The sequence below is a fragment of the Syngnathoides biaculeatus genome, chromosome 20 (assembly GCF_019802595.1).
Source record: "Syngnathoides biaculeatus isolate LvHL_M chromosome 20, ASM1980259v1, whole genome shotgun sequence".
Lineage (NCBI taxonomy): Eukaryota > Metazoa > Chordata > Actinopteri > Syngnathiformes > Syngnathidae > Syngnathoides > Syngnathoides biaculeatus.
In genome coordinates, this window is record NC_084659.1 from 9,489,583 (window position 1) to 9,507,988 (window position 18,406).

General features: G+C 43.1%; 1 protein-coding gene across 7 annotated transcripts in view; it reads right to left on the reverse strand.

Moving 5' to 3' along the window:
- LOC133493250 (pleckstrin homology domain-containing family A member 5-like) overlaps nt 1-7,368 on the reverse strand; it is an 85,533-nt gene extending 78,165 nt beyond the window's left edge. For all 7 annotated transcript variants that reach the window (XM_061806370.1, XM_061806371.1, XM_061806369.1 and 4 more), the window contains exons 1-3: nt 7,256-7,368; nt 7,058-7,134; nt 6,496-6,553 (exon numbers count right to left, since the gene is read on the reverse strand). In XM_061806370.1, coding sequence (XP_061662354.1) covers nt 6,496-6,553; nt 7,058-7,134; nt 7,256-7,347 — 227 coding nt within the window. In that variant the 5' untranslated portion in view covers nt 7,348-7,368. The remainder of the gene's footprint in view (nt 1-6,495; nt 6,554-7,057; nt 7,135-7,255) is intronic.
- Between the last annotated feature and the right edge of the window lie 11,038 nt (nt 7,369-18,406).

The window sequence follows — 18,406 nt, forward strand, 5'->3', positions numbered from 1 at the left end:
GGAAGCGCTTGGAAATCCTGACACTTTGTTGTGAAAGACATTCGGGAAGGAAAAAATTTGAAGACATTTTTTTTTTCTCTGGCGAGTTGGTAGAAATGTCCGGTTTGTCCCGGCTTTGGGAGAATCGCTATCGTCGAGATCAGGATTCCGCTAATTGGGCTACAAGTTACACGATACTAGCATACGGTTATTAAATGTAAAAAAACTTGACACAAATTGGACAAATAAGGATGCAAATGTGTTATTAGTGTGAGTTTTGCATTCATAATTTTATGAATCAACACATTTTCACTTAAATGTTGGTTTAGTCGTCATTTGTGGGCTACCGCTACACCGCTGACTGCAGGATTTTGCTGCTCCAAGTGCAAAAAGTACTTGTAACAGCAAAAATGTTGGGAACAATTTATGAATATATTCGGGTGCAATTACCGTAATTTCCGTCCTATTTTTTCCACACGTTTGCAACCCTGCGGTTTATGCGGTGATGTGGCTAATTTGTGCATTTTTTTAACGGCCGCAAGGGGGCAGGTAAGAGTGAGACCGATGGAATTTATGTGCTGAGGAAGTGACTTTTACCGGTCTGACCCTGTTAGCGCTGCGCTCGCGTGTTACTGCCGTGTCTCAGTGATTTTTATTGGTATGTTTTTTTTTCCACCAGCCCTGTTAGGGCAGCGCTAGCGTTAGCGCGGCGGCACGAGCGTTAGCGCGGCGGCGCTAGCATTAGTGCGGCAGTGCTAGCGTTAAACTCTTTCTGTGTACCGTCTTTCTTTGTAAATATCTCGAGTTTCAATGTGGGCACTTGCGGCTTTTACAAATTTTTGGGCGGGGTTTAGTTCTCATCTAACTACAAAGGCAGGGGTGTCAAACTCATTTTTGTCCCAGGTCACATTGTATTTTTGTCTTCCCTCAGAAGGCCATAACGACTACCGTTATTTCTGGCCTACAAGCCGTGATTTCCCCCCCCCCCCACACGCTTTCAACCCTGCGGTAAGGTTTTTTTTTTTTTTTGGGCCGGGCCTGTCAGCGCGGCGCTAGCGTTAGAATGAGACCGTTGGAATTTATGCGCCGAGGAAGTGACTTTTACCGCCCACGTTAACGGTGCGCAAGCGTTAGCGCCGTGCTCAAGTGTTACTGCTGTGTTACTGCCGTGTCTCAGTGGTATTTACCGGTAAATTTTAGTTTAACCGTCCCTGTTAGAGTTAGCGCCGCGCTAGCGTTAGCACTAGCGTTAGCGCCGCGCTAGCGTTAAACTCTTTCTGTGAACAGTCTTTGTAAATATCTCGTGTTTGAATGCGGGTTTCAATGTGTGCACTAGCGGCTTTTACACAGCTGCAGCGTATGTATGTACCAAAAGGTATTTCCTTGACAAATGTACTCGGTGAGGCTTGTGCGCTCTGTAGGCCGGGAAATTGCGGTACATTTGCTACGTTGGAATTGGGTGACAACAACTGCAATGGATGTAAAATACCGTGTACCCCTGATCAGAGTTACTTTGAACAGAAAACAAGCTATAATAAAATCTTTTAATATTAAACGACAAATCCGGTACAATGCCGGTACACCTACTTCAGTTTGAGAAAATTCTCCCGTTAAGACAGAAACATTTTACCCCGCGATGGATTCATTTGAATATTTCCTTTGGGACACTTTGTCAAAAGTATTTGAATGTACGAGAGGAAGCGGGAACGGATTCCCTTCCCGCGTAGATTGGGAAAAAAAATTGACAACTCAGTTTTGAAAGAAATGTGAAGGATTTGAGGAATCATTTCGCTTTGACCGTTGAATATGAATAGCGGCGCATTTTGAATCAAATTAAAGTCTAGTGAGGAATGTAGTACAGTGGTGTAGTTCTCCGATAGTCTATGTTTAGACTTCTTCCCTCGGTGATTGTAAACAGTTTACATTTGATGTGCTACGTGTCTGAACTTCTGATCACTGGAAATTAGAAGGGCCCGGCAAAGATCTCGTAAAGTTGAAGGATTACGACTAGAGTTGATTATTTCATAATTCCTATATTTAAATAAGCAATACTGGGTTAAACGTTGAATTAAGAAGTTCATCAAAGATATTGTAGTAATACTTGGAACCATAATGGAAGGAAATGAAGACAGCGCAATGAAAACATGTTCATTGACGGTCAAATGTTTATCTATACTAGTATCTGAGAAAGAGGGTATTGGAAAAATAATGAGTAATATTTTCTGTAATCCTGCAATGTTAAAAGGGGGAGTGCTGGAGACCATACACGCAACATGAAAGACAGCACTTTTCCATCTAAGAAAAATATGCTCATAGAGCACAAAAGTACACATTAGTATGAAGTGTACCTATATTTCATTGCACTATTACCGTAATTTGCGGCCTAAAGAGCGCACCTGATTACAAGCCTCACCCAGTACATTTGTAAAGGAAATACCGTTTGGTGCATACATAAGCCACACCTGTGTAAAGCCACAAGTGCCCACAATGAAACACGAGATATTTACAAAGAAAGATGGTACACAGAAAGACTTTTTAAAGTTTTAATACCTTAGCTTAACATAGCAACAACACGGTAGCACAGCTCTAACAGGGCCGGTTAAAAAAAAACATACTGGTAAAAATCACTGAGACGTGGCAGTAACATAGCAGCAACACGCTAGCGCGGCGGTAACGCGGTTAAAAAAATATCATACTGGTAAAAATCACTGCGACACGGCAGTAACACAGCAGCAACACGCTACCGCGGCGCTAACACAGGCCCAGCGCTAATGCTAGCATGAGGTTAACGCAAGCGTGGCGCTAACAGGGCCGGTTAAAAAAAAAAAAAACATACTCGTAAAAATCACTGAGACACAACAGTAACACAGCAGCAAAACGCTAGCGCGACACTAACACTAGTGCAGCACTAACACAAGAGCAGCGCTCACGTAAGCGCGGCGCTAACGGGGCCGGTTAAAAAAAATCATCCTGGTAAAAATCACTGGGACATGACAACCAACATAGCAGCAACACACTAGCGCGCCGCTAACAGGGCCGGTTAAAAAAAAAAAAAAAAAAAAACATACTGGTAAAAATCACTGAGACACGGCAGTAACACGTCAGCAACACGCTAGCACAGCGCTCACAGGGCCACTTAAAAAAAGACACTTGCACCGGTCTCACACTTAACTTTTCCGCTCGAGTGCCCCCTTCGGCCCTTTGAAAAATTGCACAAATTAGCCGCATCATCGCATAAACCAGAGGGTTGAAAGCGTGTGAAATTACGCTAGTATTGAGCAATAGTGCAGCCAGATTACGAGGTCCAAATCAATACATTATACTGTGTCGTCATAAACGCATTTTCAACATAAATCCTGTTTTTATTAAACCTGTTTTTCTACACCCAAGTTTTATCCTATGCATTAATGTTTTTATATTTGCGTACAATAGTTTAAATTGTGCAGCAGTACCCAAAAGTAGTACTGTAAATGCCAATATTGACACTAGGGTCGGTGAGATCCTCTCCTGCTACATAGAGTACTTTTATATAAAACCTTGAACATGTTTTCCGTGACCCTATTGAGGATAAGGAGTGATGAAAACGGATAGACGGATGATACATTTACCCGACTGGGATTATCTGACGATTATAGTAAGTAACACCTGCATTCACCTCATATCATACACAGTAAATGACAGCATGCTTTTGGTACACGCGTTGAATATTTACCTGCGCGTATACACGCATCCATACCACCGAGCAGCGGTTTCTGCGCTATTTTTAGAGCAACTATATTAGCGCTCCATATGTGTCAGCTGCTGTTCTCAAAATGGCCACAAACCGCACGTAAGCTCGCCAGAAAAGTCATCGGACAAAATGAAGTCACGTGAGAGAGAGGCGAAAGGTTAATTTTACTGTCAAATAGGTCCGATAAATACATAAAAAAACGACGCGCTAATAAGCCCCCGGGAGGGAAGGCGCTCGCGTCGGCAAAAAAAAAAAAAAACAGCACACCAACAAGTAGAGCCTGTTCGGCTCAACCGAAGCTGAGTCACACTTGCTTGACAGGCGCGGGTCCAACTGACAGGAAAGAAGCTGCACGCCATTGGACGACGGCAGCGTTGACCAAAAAAAATTAAATATGGCGTCCGCACGCCAAAATGCACAAATACTCAACTAGAATTCTACACTGTAGTTTATGTTATAATTAGGCACAAACGAGGAGGTCAAAAAAGTAATGAGGCTTTTTTTTCTATTATTATTATCGGTTTGAAGGCTTATTTCAAAAATCCAAAATACAATTTTTGTTACACGCCTGCCAGAAATAGAGAAGTGTGGGTACATTTTTTTGTATTTTTGGGAAACATTTTTAAAAGATTGCATAATATGTATGTGAAGCTACAAGCGGCTAAAGCAAAGTCAAAAAAGTCCAGGAGCAACCTTCCCCCCAAAAAAAAAACATTTATATATTTTTTTAAAATTGTTTTCTTTGAGCGTCGTCAGCAGTTAATCATCACATACATTCATCATCCGAGCCACTTATCCTCACAAGGGGTCTCACGGGAGAGCCGGAGGCTACGGCGGGTAGCTACGGGCGAAAGCGAGCTGGTAGCTAGTCGGTCGCAGGGCAGATGTAGACACCATCACTGAGCGGGAATCGATCCCACGCTGGCCGCACCAAAGTCAGGTGCGTGAACCGCTACACGGCAGGTGTCAAACTCGAGGCCCGGGGGGCCAGATGCGGCCCGCGACATGATTGTACGTGGCCCACAAAGGCAAATCATGTGTATCAACTTCCATGATTTTTGTTCAAATATGAACCAAAATTTCAAACTGTCATATCATAAATGATGACGTTGAGCAAGTATTTTGTGTTACCAAACATCGACAATTGACTGATTCCAAAACTACTTGACACATTTCACGTGTAAATATGTCTATTAAAGATTTTCATGGTTTCAGTCAGGTGGAACGGTGGGCTCAGTTGGTAAAGCGTTGGGCTCACAGTTTTGAGGACCTGCCTGTGTGGAGTTTACATGTTCTCCCCATGCGACAGCTGGGTTAGGCTCCAGCACTCCCCGCGACCCTCGTGAGGATAAGTGGCTAGGAAAATGGATAGATGGATGGAATAAGGCTATTTTATCGCAAATTTAAACTTTTCAAGGTGTTCAACTGCCGCTAACTTGCTTTGGAGAAGTTACTCCCTTCAGTCTTCTGTATAGCAGGTAAAATACATGCTCTTTAGGGTTTAAGTCATTGTATTTTCTTGCTTGATCTAAAATTCAAGTATAGGGTCTCTTAAAGGGCCAACATTTATTTTTTTACTCGCATTCACATTGTGAGTACGGTTGACATATTTTTGTTTTGTAAAAATTGACTTTTTTTCCTCAGTGGAGTATTAGCTTTTTATTCTCATAATAATTCTCATTCTCGACATGATTTTAAAAGATATAGACATAAAAAAATATAAAAAGAGAAAAAAAATTATATATATATATATATATATATATATATATGTTACTGAGGTACAAACAAGGCAGTCAAAAAAGTAATGAGACTTTTTTTTTTTGATCCGTTTGAAGGGTTATTTAAAATTATATACAATTTTGTTGGATGCCTGCCAGAAGTAGAGAAGTGTGGTTTCATTTTTTATGTTTTTGGTAAACATTTTTAAAAGATTGTAAAATGCGCATGGGAAGCTACAAGCGGCTAAAGCAAAGTGTCCAAAAAATAAACACATATATATATATATATATATATTTTTTTTTTAAAGTGTTTTATATATATATATATATATATATATATATATATATATATAACAATTTTTTTCTTGTCCTTGAGATATGACATTACTTGTTTCTTGTAGTATTCTCATGTCCACATTTTTTACTTGTAACCTTATGGGTGGGTCGGGGGGGTAACATATATAGTAATAGTGCTTTATTCTCATAATAATTTGCTAATTGTTATTAATATTTACTCGTGGTTCCTCTCCGATGCAAGAGATCCAATCACACCTCTCAACAATGATGTCATTTGTAAAATGGCTGAAAAAGAATAAACCTTCAAAAAAGTATTCCAAGCCCCTGGACTGATAGGAAATATGAGAAAAAATGAGTTTTTGGTTACTAATGCTGCTGTTTTGGTTAGCAACAGCAGTCAAATTTGTTCACTCGTCGACTCAGCGATCTGTATATGTGTGAAATATCAAAGATAGTAACCGCAAACACCTTCAGACAAAGAGAAAGCCACGTACATGTTTGTTCCCAGGAACTGTCGCGTTCCAGGTGGGGGGGGGGTGAATTTGGGAGGGGGGGGTCATGTATTCCACCAGCGAGCCAGCGAGGGAGCTCGGTGGGCGGCGGAGAGAGGAGAGGCAATTCTCTCCTCCCGCCTACCGAACAAAGCGGCCCCCTCGGCGCTCGAAGATGGCCACTGCGACGGGGCAGCCAATGCGTATCTGCAGCCGTCATCATCATCCTCCTCCCCATCCTCATCAGCAATTCCCCATTCACTCGTGTGGCGCAACTCACTTGATGAAGCAGCGGGCGCCCTCGAACGTGTATCCTTCCTCCCATCCCGTCGGTAAATCTGGAAAAGGGCAAGGAAAGAGGGTGATGGTGTGGGGGGGGGGTAAACAGACGAGTGTTACAGCTGTGCAGAGGGAGATGTGATCTCACAAATACCGACACGAGCACGTGATGCAGTATTTGTGCGACAAATACCTCATTTTTTGGGGGTGTTGTTTTTCTGCATATTCTACAGATGTTTCCACTAATCCGACGTAAATGTTGATTGCAAAGATGAGGGGGGGGGGCGGAATTTGCTACATCAGCGCACGCCTACGTGACGGAACTTTTAAAAAGTGTGTCGCAAAGTGGCCAGGTGGATTAAAAAAAAAAAAAGGGGGGGGGGGCGAGGGCTTGTTGCTTTGCTGCAATGTCTTCACTCTCCGTCCGAGGACTTATCCCCGTAATTTTATTTTTTATTTTTAAGCTAGGTGCATCGCGAACACACGTTCGACAAGAGTGCGGCTGGTTAAATTAAAAAAAAAAAAAGAACATTTTTTTTTTTGAAATAAAAAAAAAGACTTACCCGGAGTTTTTCTGTGCCCTGTTATCACAGCCTCTCCGCTAACAGGCTGCAGCCAGGTTGTACTCTTGGCTTCTTCGCTGTTAATGGAAAGAAAACGGGAGGGAAAAAATGGTGAACACAAACCGACGAGGGAAAAAAAAGACTGAAGAAAGAATAAGCAGGAACTGGGATACATCCACGAATCCGCTCGGTATTTACTTGATAAAGAACACGCGTCCATCCTGGGTGACGCCGTAACTCCAAAAAGGGGGAAGACAGGAGAGCCAGTCCGGTTGAGGTTCCGCCGCCATGTCTAAAAGCTGAAGGAAAAAAAAAAAAAAAAAAAAAAAAAAAAAAAGCTTCTGGAGCTGGGCTTGCGCGCCGCCGCGACAACTGGCGAGAACGCGCTTCGGGAGACACAGCAGCAGCAAATGATTTCTGCCAAATGTCAAAGCGTGTGCGTGTGTGTGTGGGGGGTGGGTGCGGGGGAGGGGTCGGATTCTTCACCAATTGCATAAATTGTGCTTGGAGAGTTGACGCCTTTAAATAAATCATGATTCTGAGAAAGTGCACGCACCTATTAAAAAAAAAAATAGCATGAGTAGAGCAAAATGATATCTAAAAAAAAAAATCAAAAACAGAAAGGCAAATAGGGCACGCTGGATAATACAAAAAAAATGTTTTTTTAATTTCTTTTTCCCCCACATTTTTATATACAAACAGAGAAAGAAAGAAAGAAAGAAGAAAAAGGAAAAAAAGGAGAGAAAAAAAATTATAATTTACATTCATTAACAGTGGGATAATAATACCTTAATATAAGACAGGAGGGTTTCTCTCATCTCCAATTATCTGATCTAGTAGGTCATCCTCAACTAGGTTCATACCCGGAAGTGAGCAAAAATAAAAAAAATGTTTAGGTTTCAAATTTTCTTGGTATCAGAACCATTGGATGATACCTGTTATAACAAGACAAGATGCAATACTTGTGACTTGAAAAAAAAAGAAAAAAGTACACTGCATGACACATAATCATAATAATAATAAATATTATTATTAGCAGTAGTAGTATTATTATTATGACAACAACAAGAGAAATAAGTGGTGGGAACCATTGAACATAATTAAGATAAACTTGATTTTTTTTTCCACATTTTTAGATACAAACAGAGAAAGAAAGAAAGAAAGAAAGAAGGAAAGAAAAAAAAAGAAGAAAATAAAAAAAGGGAGAGGAAAAAATAATTAATTTACATTCATTAACAGTGGGATAATAATACCTTTAAAAATGACAGAATAGGAGGGTTTTTCTCATCTCCAATTATGTAATCTAGTATGTCATCTTAAACCAAATTCATACTCGAAAGTGAGCAAAAAAAAAAATACCTTCTAGGGAAAATGAGAATAATCATAGTTGTGGAAAAAAAGAAGAAAAATGATACCAAATGCTCCAAAAACAATGTACAATGATTTACATATTCGCTTCAAGTAAATATATTTTTTATGTTTCAAATATTCTTGGTATCGGAACCCTTGGGTGATACCTGAACTGACAACAAGACAAGATGCAATACTTGTGAGTTAAGAAAAAAAAATTAAAAAAAAGAAAAAACTAATAAAAAAAAAATAATAATAACAATAATAATAATAATAATAATAATGACAACGACAAAAGGAATAAGTGGTGGGAACTATTGAGCAAAATTAAAGATAAACTTTTTTTTCTCCACGAACAACAAAGAAGGAGAGAAAAAATAATTAATTTACAAAGAAGAAATTGAAGATAAACATCCATCCATTTTCTTTGGCGCTTATCCTCACGAGGGTCGCGGGGAGTGCTGGAGCCTATCCCAGCGGTCAACGGGCAGGAGGCGGGGCACACCCTGAACTGGTTGCCAGCCAATCGCAGGGCACATTCAGACAAACACCCGCACTCACGATCACAACTAGGGGCAATTTAGAGTGTCCTAATTAACGTCTTTGGGACGTGGGAGGAAACCGGAGTGCCCGGAGGAAACCCACGCAGGCACGGGGAGAACATGCAAACTCCACACAGACCAGTCAGGCATTGAACCTGGGTCCTCAGAACTGTGAGGCCAACGCCTGCACCGTGCCGCCAGAGATAAACATGACATAAAATACAATCTAATCCACTTATCTGAACTCTCAAAGGAAGCGATAGTCTAAAATTGCGCAGATGATCCCATAAACATAAACACTATTATGTCACTTACATCATTTCATCATGCCACATGCGCTCATGCTCAAAAGTGTTGCTGAATTCAAACAACTCTGTAAGGAGGAGTGTCTGATATTTACATTTGTTTGATGATCGTAAATGACTTCGATATCCGTCAATGGCACTGAAGGACCTTCATTGAACTTATGAAGAGGTTTGATGACACGGCAGGACTGAAGATGGAGGCGGATTTCGGCAAACAGGGGGTCCAGAGACCCGTAGGGTCCGGATATAGTAAAAAAGAACGCTTAAGTCAGGGGTGTGACGCAAGAGCCACTTCGACATTAATCCACTTTATGAAATGTGCTAAAACTAATCCATTTAGTAATTATAGATCGGCGTTATTTTTAGAAATTGCTACACCGCAGCTTTCTGTAGAAGGAGGCAAAATGTTTCTGGATTTCGGGGTGGCCCCGCAGCTCCACGGCCCACCGGAATGGATCCGCCCCCTGCCCCGAGGAGCTCCCCGTACTGTATTTAGAACCAAAAACAAGAGCGATCTGTAATGAGCTGACAATCTTCAAAGGGGTGTTGACTTTAAGGATTATAATTATTTCATAATGGGATGGGCTCGCAAATCAGAGGATGGTAATTATTCAATTATGTGATATGGTCGCAAATTAGACTTTGACGTTCGGCAGAAGTTGGAGGAAAACATTTTGCTGCTGATACTGAAATCTTTACTCACAAGGCATTCGAAAAAGAAAGTGCGTTTTTATTGTAGTACGATTTTAGTTCCCAATTTATCAATAACCACACATAATAGCATAAATTCTTGGGCGACACTAAAAATCGACAGGGCCACAAATGGCCCCCGAGCCGTAGTTTGGACACCTGTGGTTCTACAAATGACTAAAATGAGAGATCAAAAATGACAAAAACAGTTCTAAGGCTACTCGGGTAAAAGTCATATTACACTTTTAAATTATAATCCATTTAAAATCATGTAGAGAATGAGAATTAGTATGAGAATTAAAAGATAATACTGCACTGCGAGAAAAAAAGTCAATTTTTACAAAACAAAAATAAATCAAAAAAATAAAAACAAAAATATGTCATTACCCCCTATAAGGACAAAAAAATATTATTTTTTTTATATATAGTGAACTGCCGATTATGATTGTCATACACTAAAATTACTACCAAACTGAAATACTACATGATGGCCGGACTGATGAAATATCACTTTTTTTTTTTACTTAAAATGTACAGTAGGCATGTTATAACTTGTATCTATTATACTGTAACTATAACTCAATGTCAAAAATATATTTGGGAGAAAAATAAACAACTGCAAAAAAATAAAGACCACATATTGGACAAGGGTGCGCAACTTTTTATAACTAAGAATGTTCAGAACAGCTCTCTGCTGCCATTTAAAGTCCGTCTACCTGTTCATTTTCTTTGCCGCTTATACTCACAAGGGTCGCGGGGTGAAGCCTATCATCAACGGGCAGGAGGCGGGCTACATCCTGAACTGGTTGCACATAGAGACAGACAACAGTCACAATCACACCTGGGTGCAATTTAGAGTATCGTATGTTTTTGGGATGTGTGTGGGGGGGGGGGGGGGGGGACCGGAGTTCCCGGAGAAAACCCACGCAGCCAACGGGGAGAACGTGCAAACTCCACACAGGCGGGTCCGGGATGGAACCCGGGACCTCAGAACTGTAAGGCCAACGCTTTACCAGCTGAGCCCACCGTGCCACCGTTACTATAACTGAATGTCAAAAATATATTTGTGAGAAAAATAAACTACTGCAAAAAAATAAACAACACATATTGGACAACTGTCCGCACCTTTTTCAAACTGGGAATGTCCAGAATACACGCCTGCTGCCATTTAAAGTCCATCCATCCATCCATCCATCCATTTTTTTAGCTGCTTATCCTCACAAGGGTCACGGGGAGTGCTGGAGCCGATCCCAGCTGTCAACGAACAGGAGGCGGTGTACACCCTGAACTGGTTGCCAGCCAATCACAGGGCACATGGAGACAGACAACAGTCACAATCACACCTACGGGCAAGTTAGAGTGTCCTATCAGTGTTGGATGTTTTTGGGGATGTGGGAAGAAACCGGAGTGCCCGGAGAAAACCCACGCAGGCAACGGGGAGAACATGCAAATTCCCGGTATTAAGAACTGCAAAATCCCACTGGAAAGAGTATGAAGAGCGTACCGCAATAGTGACCTCCGTTGTCTGCTGCCACCCACGCGTTTACCGGCAAAGAAAACGAATAATTATTACAAATACATCAGACAAATAAATACTAAAGTACGGTTTTGATGTGAAGATGTTGTTACGCCCGCTGTATATTGTTTGTGGGTGGAGCACGAATTGCGGGTGCCTGGATTTACGCACAGCATGAGAGGGAATAAAGACCTAAATGCTAAATGGTGATTAAAGGCTCAAATTACACACAAAAAAACTGCAAGCGAATAATAAAAGGGGCATTAGGATGAATAGAAATATACAAAACTACTTTTAAAGGGGTACATTTTGTGTAATCTTTTGCTGTAAGTAATGTTTACACCCCTCCCCCCCCCATTAAGTTCTAAGGCCTCACCGTCAAAGGCGGCTTGTCGGAGGATTACAAAACATTTCAGCACAGACTTCCTCTAATGAGGCAACGGAGGTCAAGCATCGGTTTCGGTATCGCGGCGCCTTGCGAAAGTTTGCCGCATTTCAGGTTTCAAACATAAAAGATGTCAAATGTAAAATGTTTGTCGTGAAGTGGAACGAAATGGATTGGATGTTTTATACTTTTTTTTAACAAATAAACACCAAAGCGGGGTGTGTGACATTATTCGGCCACAAAGCCGTGGTGGTTCGTCGCCATGGCTCATCTCCGCCAACGGAGGTGGATCGGCGGTTTGGGCGAGATCCACATATCATCTAAATATGACTCGAAACAATAGGGTAATATTGGCCAGGTCACTTCACTCGGTTGTGAGATGTTCGAAAAGAGCTTCCGTGTCAGAAGGGGCGTGTTGGTCTCCCACAGTCGGGTCCACCGCGTCTTTTCAACGGCGAATGTCCGGGATGATGTCACGGGCAGGGGATGCAGCCAAAATGGCGACCGCTTGGATGTCATCGAACGACTCTTCCGCAACTTTGCGCAAGGACGACGCGCTCTCCGCTCATATTAATTTTTTTTCGTATGGACATTGAAGTGAATAATCTTACACGTATTTCTCATTCCAACATCTATTTTAGAATAGTTATAGGCATGACACGTGACCTTTAAAATGATAATGGAGGTAAAACTGAAGTAATAGTGTCTGGTCCCAGCGGTACACCTAATGGCCCACCTGAGTTGGGTTTCCTTGAGCCCAATCTCAATCTGTTACTAATCTGGGGATAAAAAATACATTTTACCTATAATGGCCTTTGCTCCACTGGCTCACAATCAATTTTAGAATTAATTTTAAATATACTCCCATGGCAAGCTGACCAAAGTCTGTCTGTGTATGAGAGAGAGAGGGCGGGTGTGGAAACCCACTTACACCCCTATTACAACGCTTGCCAGGTCCCAAGCTAGCAAATATTGTCCTTAATTCACACTTGTGTGGAGTGAGGTGACTTGCATTAAAATCAGAGAAACTGGTGTGGGTAAGGCAAGACGGCTACCGGGCACCGGCGTTCCGCATCCTGTCCACCCCCAACTTGACCAACTAGCAACCCAAATGATGTGTAAATATACAGTTGAGATACTGCTTCAGTATTTCCACATAATGTTTTTCCCTCATGTTGTCATCTATTTTGGCAAGTGCACCAGTACCTCTAAAACAACTCCACAACATGATACCGCCATTGAGTTTGCGCTTCCATATAAGTTTTTAAACAGATGAACGCTGCACCGTACAAGAATGTGGAAATTATACCCAAGGATGAAAACGGATTTGCGCAAATCAACAATTTCTCTTCCTGATATTTTGTCTAATTTCTTTTGACTTTCCCATGATGTACTAGTATCTCCTTGAGCAAAACATATGGAACAAGAGGGAATAAAACTATGCGAGCAAGATACTCGAGAAAGATTATGAACTGAAATTTAAAGTTTAAACCTACACGTTACATAGTTGCTGAAAATGCATACACAAATGCACTTGAGAACATTCTCGAGTGCCGATCAGGAACATGCACTAGTAAATGGCGCATTCTTCTCAAACATTATGAGTAGGACTGAAAAACAGCTTTTTTTTTTTTCAGAACAGCTGATGAATAAGGCCCATTGTTTCTCGCCCTCCTCGTGATAAGAGTAAATCATTTTGCGACTGGAAGAATTTCAACCCCAACGAGTTCGAATTATCCGAGTTAGCGTCGTGGTCCAACGAGACTCGTCAAGCGTTCGAAAGAGACGATTCTAGAGGAATGACATCACCTGTTTTATACCCGAGAACCCAACAACTCCGCTCCGTTTAAGCGCACACTATCAGACTAAAAGACCGCAGACCTCTACCGAGGTTACTGCAGTTTCACGAAAGGTGGACGGCCGGTAGTGCAATTTCGATTATATAAGGTGGACCATCGGCACTTGTGCATAGACAAATTGAAAAAGGAGGCGCGACGGGCTGTTTAGGAGAATTGGAATGAGGTTGGAGACTGTGCAGAGTCTACATATAGGACCAGGAACTGGCAACTTGGAAAACAGCTGGAGGGGGACTGTGAAGGGTTCGAATGAAAATGGACTTCCAGAAACTATTTGTCAACAAGGTGGGGACTTTTAATAAGCACCCCAAAAAAAAAATGGTCAGAAAAACAGAAAAGCCACGCAAGCATGGGAAGAACATGCAAACGTCAATGGGGATTCAAACCCAGATATCCTACAAGGCAGACGTACTAACCACCATGCATTTGACTAAATCATCTGACTAGAATCTTATTTTTTTCATGTGGATAAAAATAAATATTTGCCATCCCTGTAAGAGACCCTGTACTTCAATTTTAGACCAAGCAAGAAAATACACTGACTCAAACCCGAAAGAGCATGTATTTGACTCGCTATACAGAAGACTGAAGGGAGTAACGTCTCCAAAGCAAGTTAGCTGCGGTGGAACACTTTGAAAGGTTTTCAAATTTGCAATGCAATAGCCTTATTGCATCCATCCATTCATTTTGCAAGCCGCTTATCCTCACAAGGGTCACGGGGAGTGCTGGAGCCTATCCCAGCTGTCAACGGGCAGGAGGCGGTTTACACCCTCTACTGGTTGCCAGCCAACCGCCGGGCACATGGAGACAAACAGCCGCACTCACAATCACACCTCGGGGAAAATTAGAGTGTCCAATGAATGTTGCGTGTTTTTGGGATGTGGGAGGAAACCGGAGTGCTCACCCGGAGAAAACCCACACAGACACTGGGAGAACACGCAGACGGGGCCGGGATCGAACCTGGGTCCTCAGAACTGTGAGGCCAACGGTTTACCAGCTGACCCACCGTGCCCCCAGCCTTATTCCTTTCCGTGTATATCTGTTGCAGTACTTTGGCTTACCCCCAAAAAATCTGAATTTTGTTTCAATGTTGTCTTTTGTTTGTCAGATGCGGATTTGATTGATTGATTGATTGGTTGATTGGTTCTTCTGGTATCAGAGTTTGGTCCGCATTGCCGGTAATAAGTCGGACTCGTTTCCGGTGAGAGTTGGACTCCGCCAAAGTTGCCCTTTGTTACAGATTTTGTTCATAACTTTTATGGGCAGAATTTTTAGCCGCACCCGAGACGTAGAGGGTGTCCGGTTTGGTGGCCTCAGCATCGCGTCTTTGTTCTTTGGAGATGATGTGGTTCTGTCGGCTTCGTCAAGCCGTGCTCTCCAACGCTTACTGCAGTGGTTCCCAGCAGAGTATGAAGCGGCTGGGATGAGAATCAGCACCTCCAAATCTAAGACCGTGGTCCTCGGTCGGAAAAGGGCGGCGTGACCTCTCCGGGTCGGGAATGAGATCCTCCCCCAAATGAAGGAGTTCGAGTATCTTGGGGTCTTGTTCACGAGTGAGGGAAGAATGGAGCGGGAAATCGACGGGTGGATCGGTGCAGCGTCTGCAGTGATGCGGACTTTGATCCATCCATTGTGGTAAAGAGGGAGCCGCATTATTTGTCAGTCGATGACATACTCGCTTCAGCTCACTTCCATAATCGTCACGTCATGTAGCGTCTTTGATTTTCTTTCAAAAACCAACAGCCAAAAGACAACAGCAGCTGTCCCGTCAGCCCCGAAGCTCGGCTTGCGTTTGAAAGAATTTGCCCGCGGGACTTTTTATTTGCAATCTCGAGCCGGAACCGCGCCGTTCCTTTGGTCTGCGTCGCTCAAACAAAACAGATTAGCCCCCCAGCAGGGGTTCCGCGGTAATCCGTGGTGTCTGTACAAAAACTGCTCCGTGTGTGTACGCGGTCCAAAGGGAGATCTGCGATTAAGACTGGCACGCGTCAGGATGAGAGAACTCTTGCCAGCTGGTCACTCGGGCCCGCAGCACACCGCACGACGCGGACCGACGCCGCTGAAGGGTTTTCCATCTCGCTCCCGTTCATGGTATTATTCGAACTGCCGCCCGCGGGTTTTGCGCCATCCGAAATCTGAATCGCGGGTGAACGGCATCGCAAGGTCGCCGATGTAACGGCCGATCAAAAATTGGACGTCGTACTACGTGCGACAAACGGATTTCCGAGATCGCAAACGCGTACCGATACAGTTTTTAGACCCTGTTTTGCAACCATACCATCCACTTAATCTTGATCATCAAATTTTAATTATATAGCAATATTTCTCCTAAAAATCAACATGGTTTAATTTAAATGTATTTTAATGGCCAGTGTCCACAACACCTGACCCGGTTCTTGTTTACCCGGACGATGGCCCGACTCAACAGAATCGCTAATCCAAGGTATTGGTGCATATCGTGTCAAACTTAAGGCCCGGGGGCCAGATCTGGCCCGCCACAGGAACTCATGTGGCCGGCGAAGGCAAATCTTCCTTAATTCTTGTGAAAACCTGTACCAAAACTTCAAATTGTCACATAAATAAAAACGTTGAGATATTGCAAGCAATTTTCTCCTTCCAAACATGAATCGTTGAAAAATCCAATACCCTCGATTTCTGATTCCAAAACTAGGTAATATGATGAGGTGATGATTACCGTAATTCCCGGCCTACAGAGCGCACCTCGTTATAAGCCTCACCCAGTAGATTTGTAAAGGAAATACCATTTGGTACGGTGGCAGAGCTGGTAAAGCGTTGGGGTCACAGTTCTGAGGTCCTGTGTTCAATCCCAGACCTGCCTGTGTGGAGTCTGCATGTTTTCCTGAAGGAGTGTCCTCCGGATGGTTCTTCGGGCAGAAATGACACGGAGTCTGACGAGCGAGCGGAGGCCTTTAGCCTAGCTTCGACGTCCGGGGCTAACGGCCTCCGCTGCTTGGAAGCTGGGCTCGCGGACCGCTGTAGGAACGTGCCCGTCAGACTCCGCGTCACTCTCCTCCGAAGAACCATCCGGAGCTCCCGGGGGACTTTGTTTACGCACTTATGTCACGCGTGACCCTCCGAGTCGTCAGAACTCCGAGTCATTCCGCCCGAAGAACCATCCGAATATTCAACATTAATTACAGCCACAGGTTCAAATCTTTATGGAAGTATTCCTCCGTCTTCCCGATCAACCGATACTGCTATTTCTTCACCAGATGAGGATAAATCCGAGAAATCGGCGCTGGGCATAAATGATGTCCCACGTAATCGAGCCTTTGTTGCGGTACGGTACACGTCACATCCGCGCACGTAAGTCATGTGACTTGCGAAAATGGAAGCACCCCTCCAAATCCGTGATTGGCGCTAAAAAAATTTCTCAAATAAATGAGAGAGGATTTAACAGCACGTTGCCAAAATAGAGTACATATTACATGACCTACTGGATACATTGTGAATGCAAACCAGTGGATTTCCCCTTTAGTGAAGATAAAAGGGATTGAAAATGGAGATATGGATAGAAAAAGCCCTCAGAAGATCGGAGTCCTACTCCCACCTAACTTTGCGGCCAGTGTCAATATTGGACTATATTAGATGTCAGAGCAGGGGGGAGGGTGTGCTGAGTATGCAATTCCTCGCTGTTGTAACTTTATTCTCTTGATAATAAAGTAAAAACAACAAGTTGCTATTACCAGAAACAACGAGGAATGTCAAAGTGTAGATTTCAGATAAAGGATCGATTCGGTTCTCAAGCTCAGACCAAATCTGTCGAGAGTCTGAACCACGGTACATCCGTGGTATATTCACGTAACGGTTGCGGTCCCCCCCAAAAACTTTCTTGAAGATCCGACTTGTGGGAAACTGTGATGGGGAACTGTTTTTTTTTTTTTTTTTTTACAGTTTTGCATTTGAACACAGCACCGTGCTGTGGTTGAAAAGCACACTCGGAGCATGACTGGAACTCGGTTTTCAGCTGACTAAACGTTCCTGATTGACGAGGAGGAAAACAAACTCCCTTTTCAATGCACCGCTGGGGGGTGGGGGGGGGGGTGGGGGGCAGGATTTTGCGCTAGCTAGCAGATGTTTGCATGTCTGTCAACTTCTGTCACGTTATTCTTTTTGGACCGCATGATAAGTAGAGACTGGATCAACAACTCCTCTGCCGATTTGGAGCCAAGTACTTCATTTTGGGACAACTTCTTAAATATTGCTCGATAATACGGCTAAAAGCTATCGAGCAATCCAATGTCCGGATGCATCCTGTTTAGATTGAAACCCGCCTGCCGCAAAATAGAGAGTTTTTCTTGTATTTCATTTTTAAAAACACCGGCACTTATGGATTTGGTATCCTCCACTTCAATCGGAGGTTTGCTACAGTTATTTTAAAGCAGTGGTCCTCAATAGGGAGCCCCCGGGCAACGTCCAGCCCGCCGAGACCTATTTGATTCCGCCCTCCCAAAAAATGATCGAATAAGCAGGGAGAAACTGCCAATAGAACTTTAAGAACCTTAGGGTGGGGTGGGTAGACAGGGTTTTGTCCAGACACACGGGGTTGGACCCAAATGCACAACTCGGCAGGCGCAAAGGCAGTGTGGGAAGCGTCTTGATTCAGTCCGGTGTCGAAAACCCAACAGGCAGTCCACGGAAGCAGCAGGCAAAGGAGGCAGGTCAGTAGGCAGGCAGGACTTGT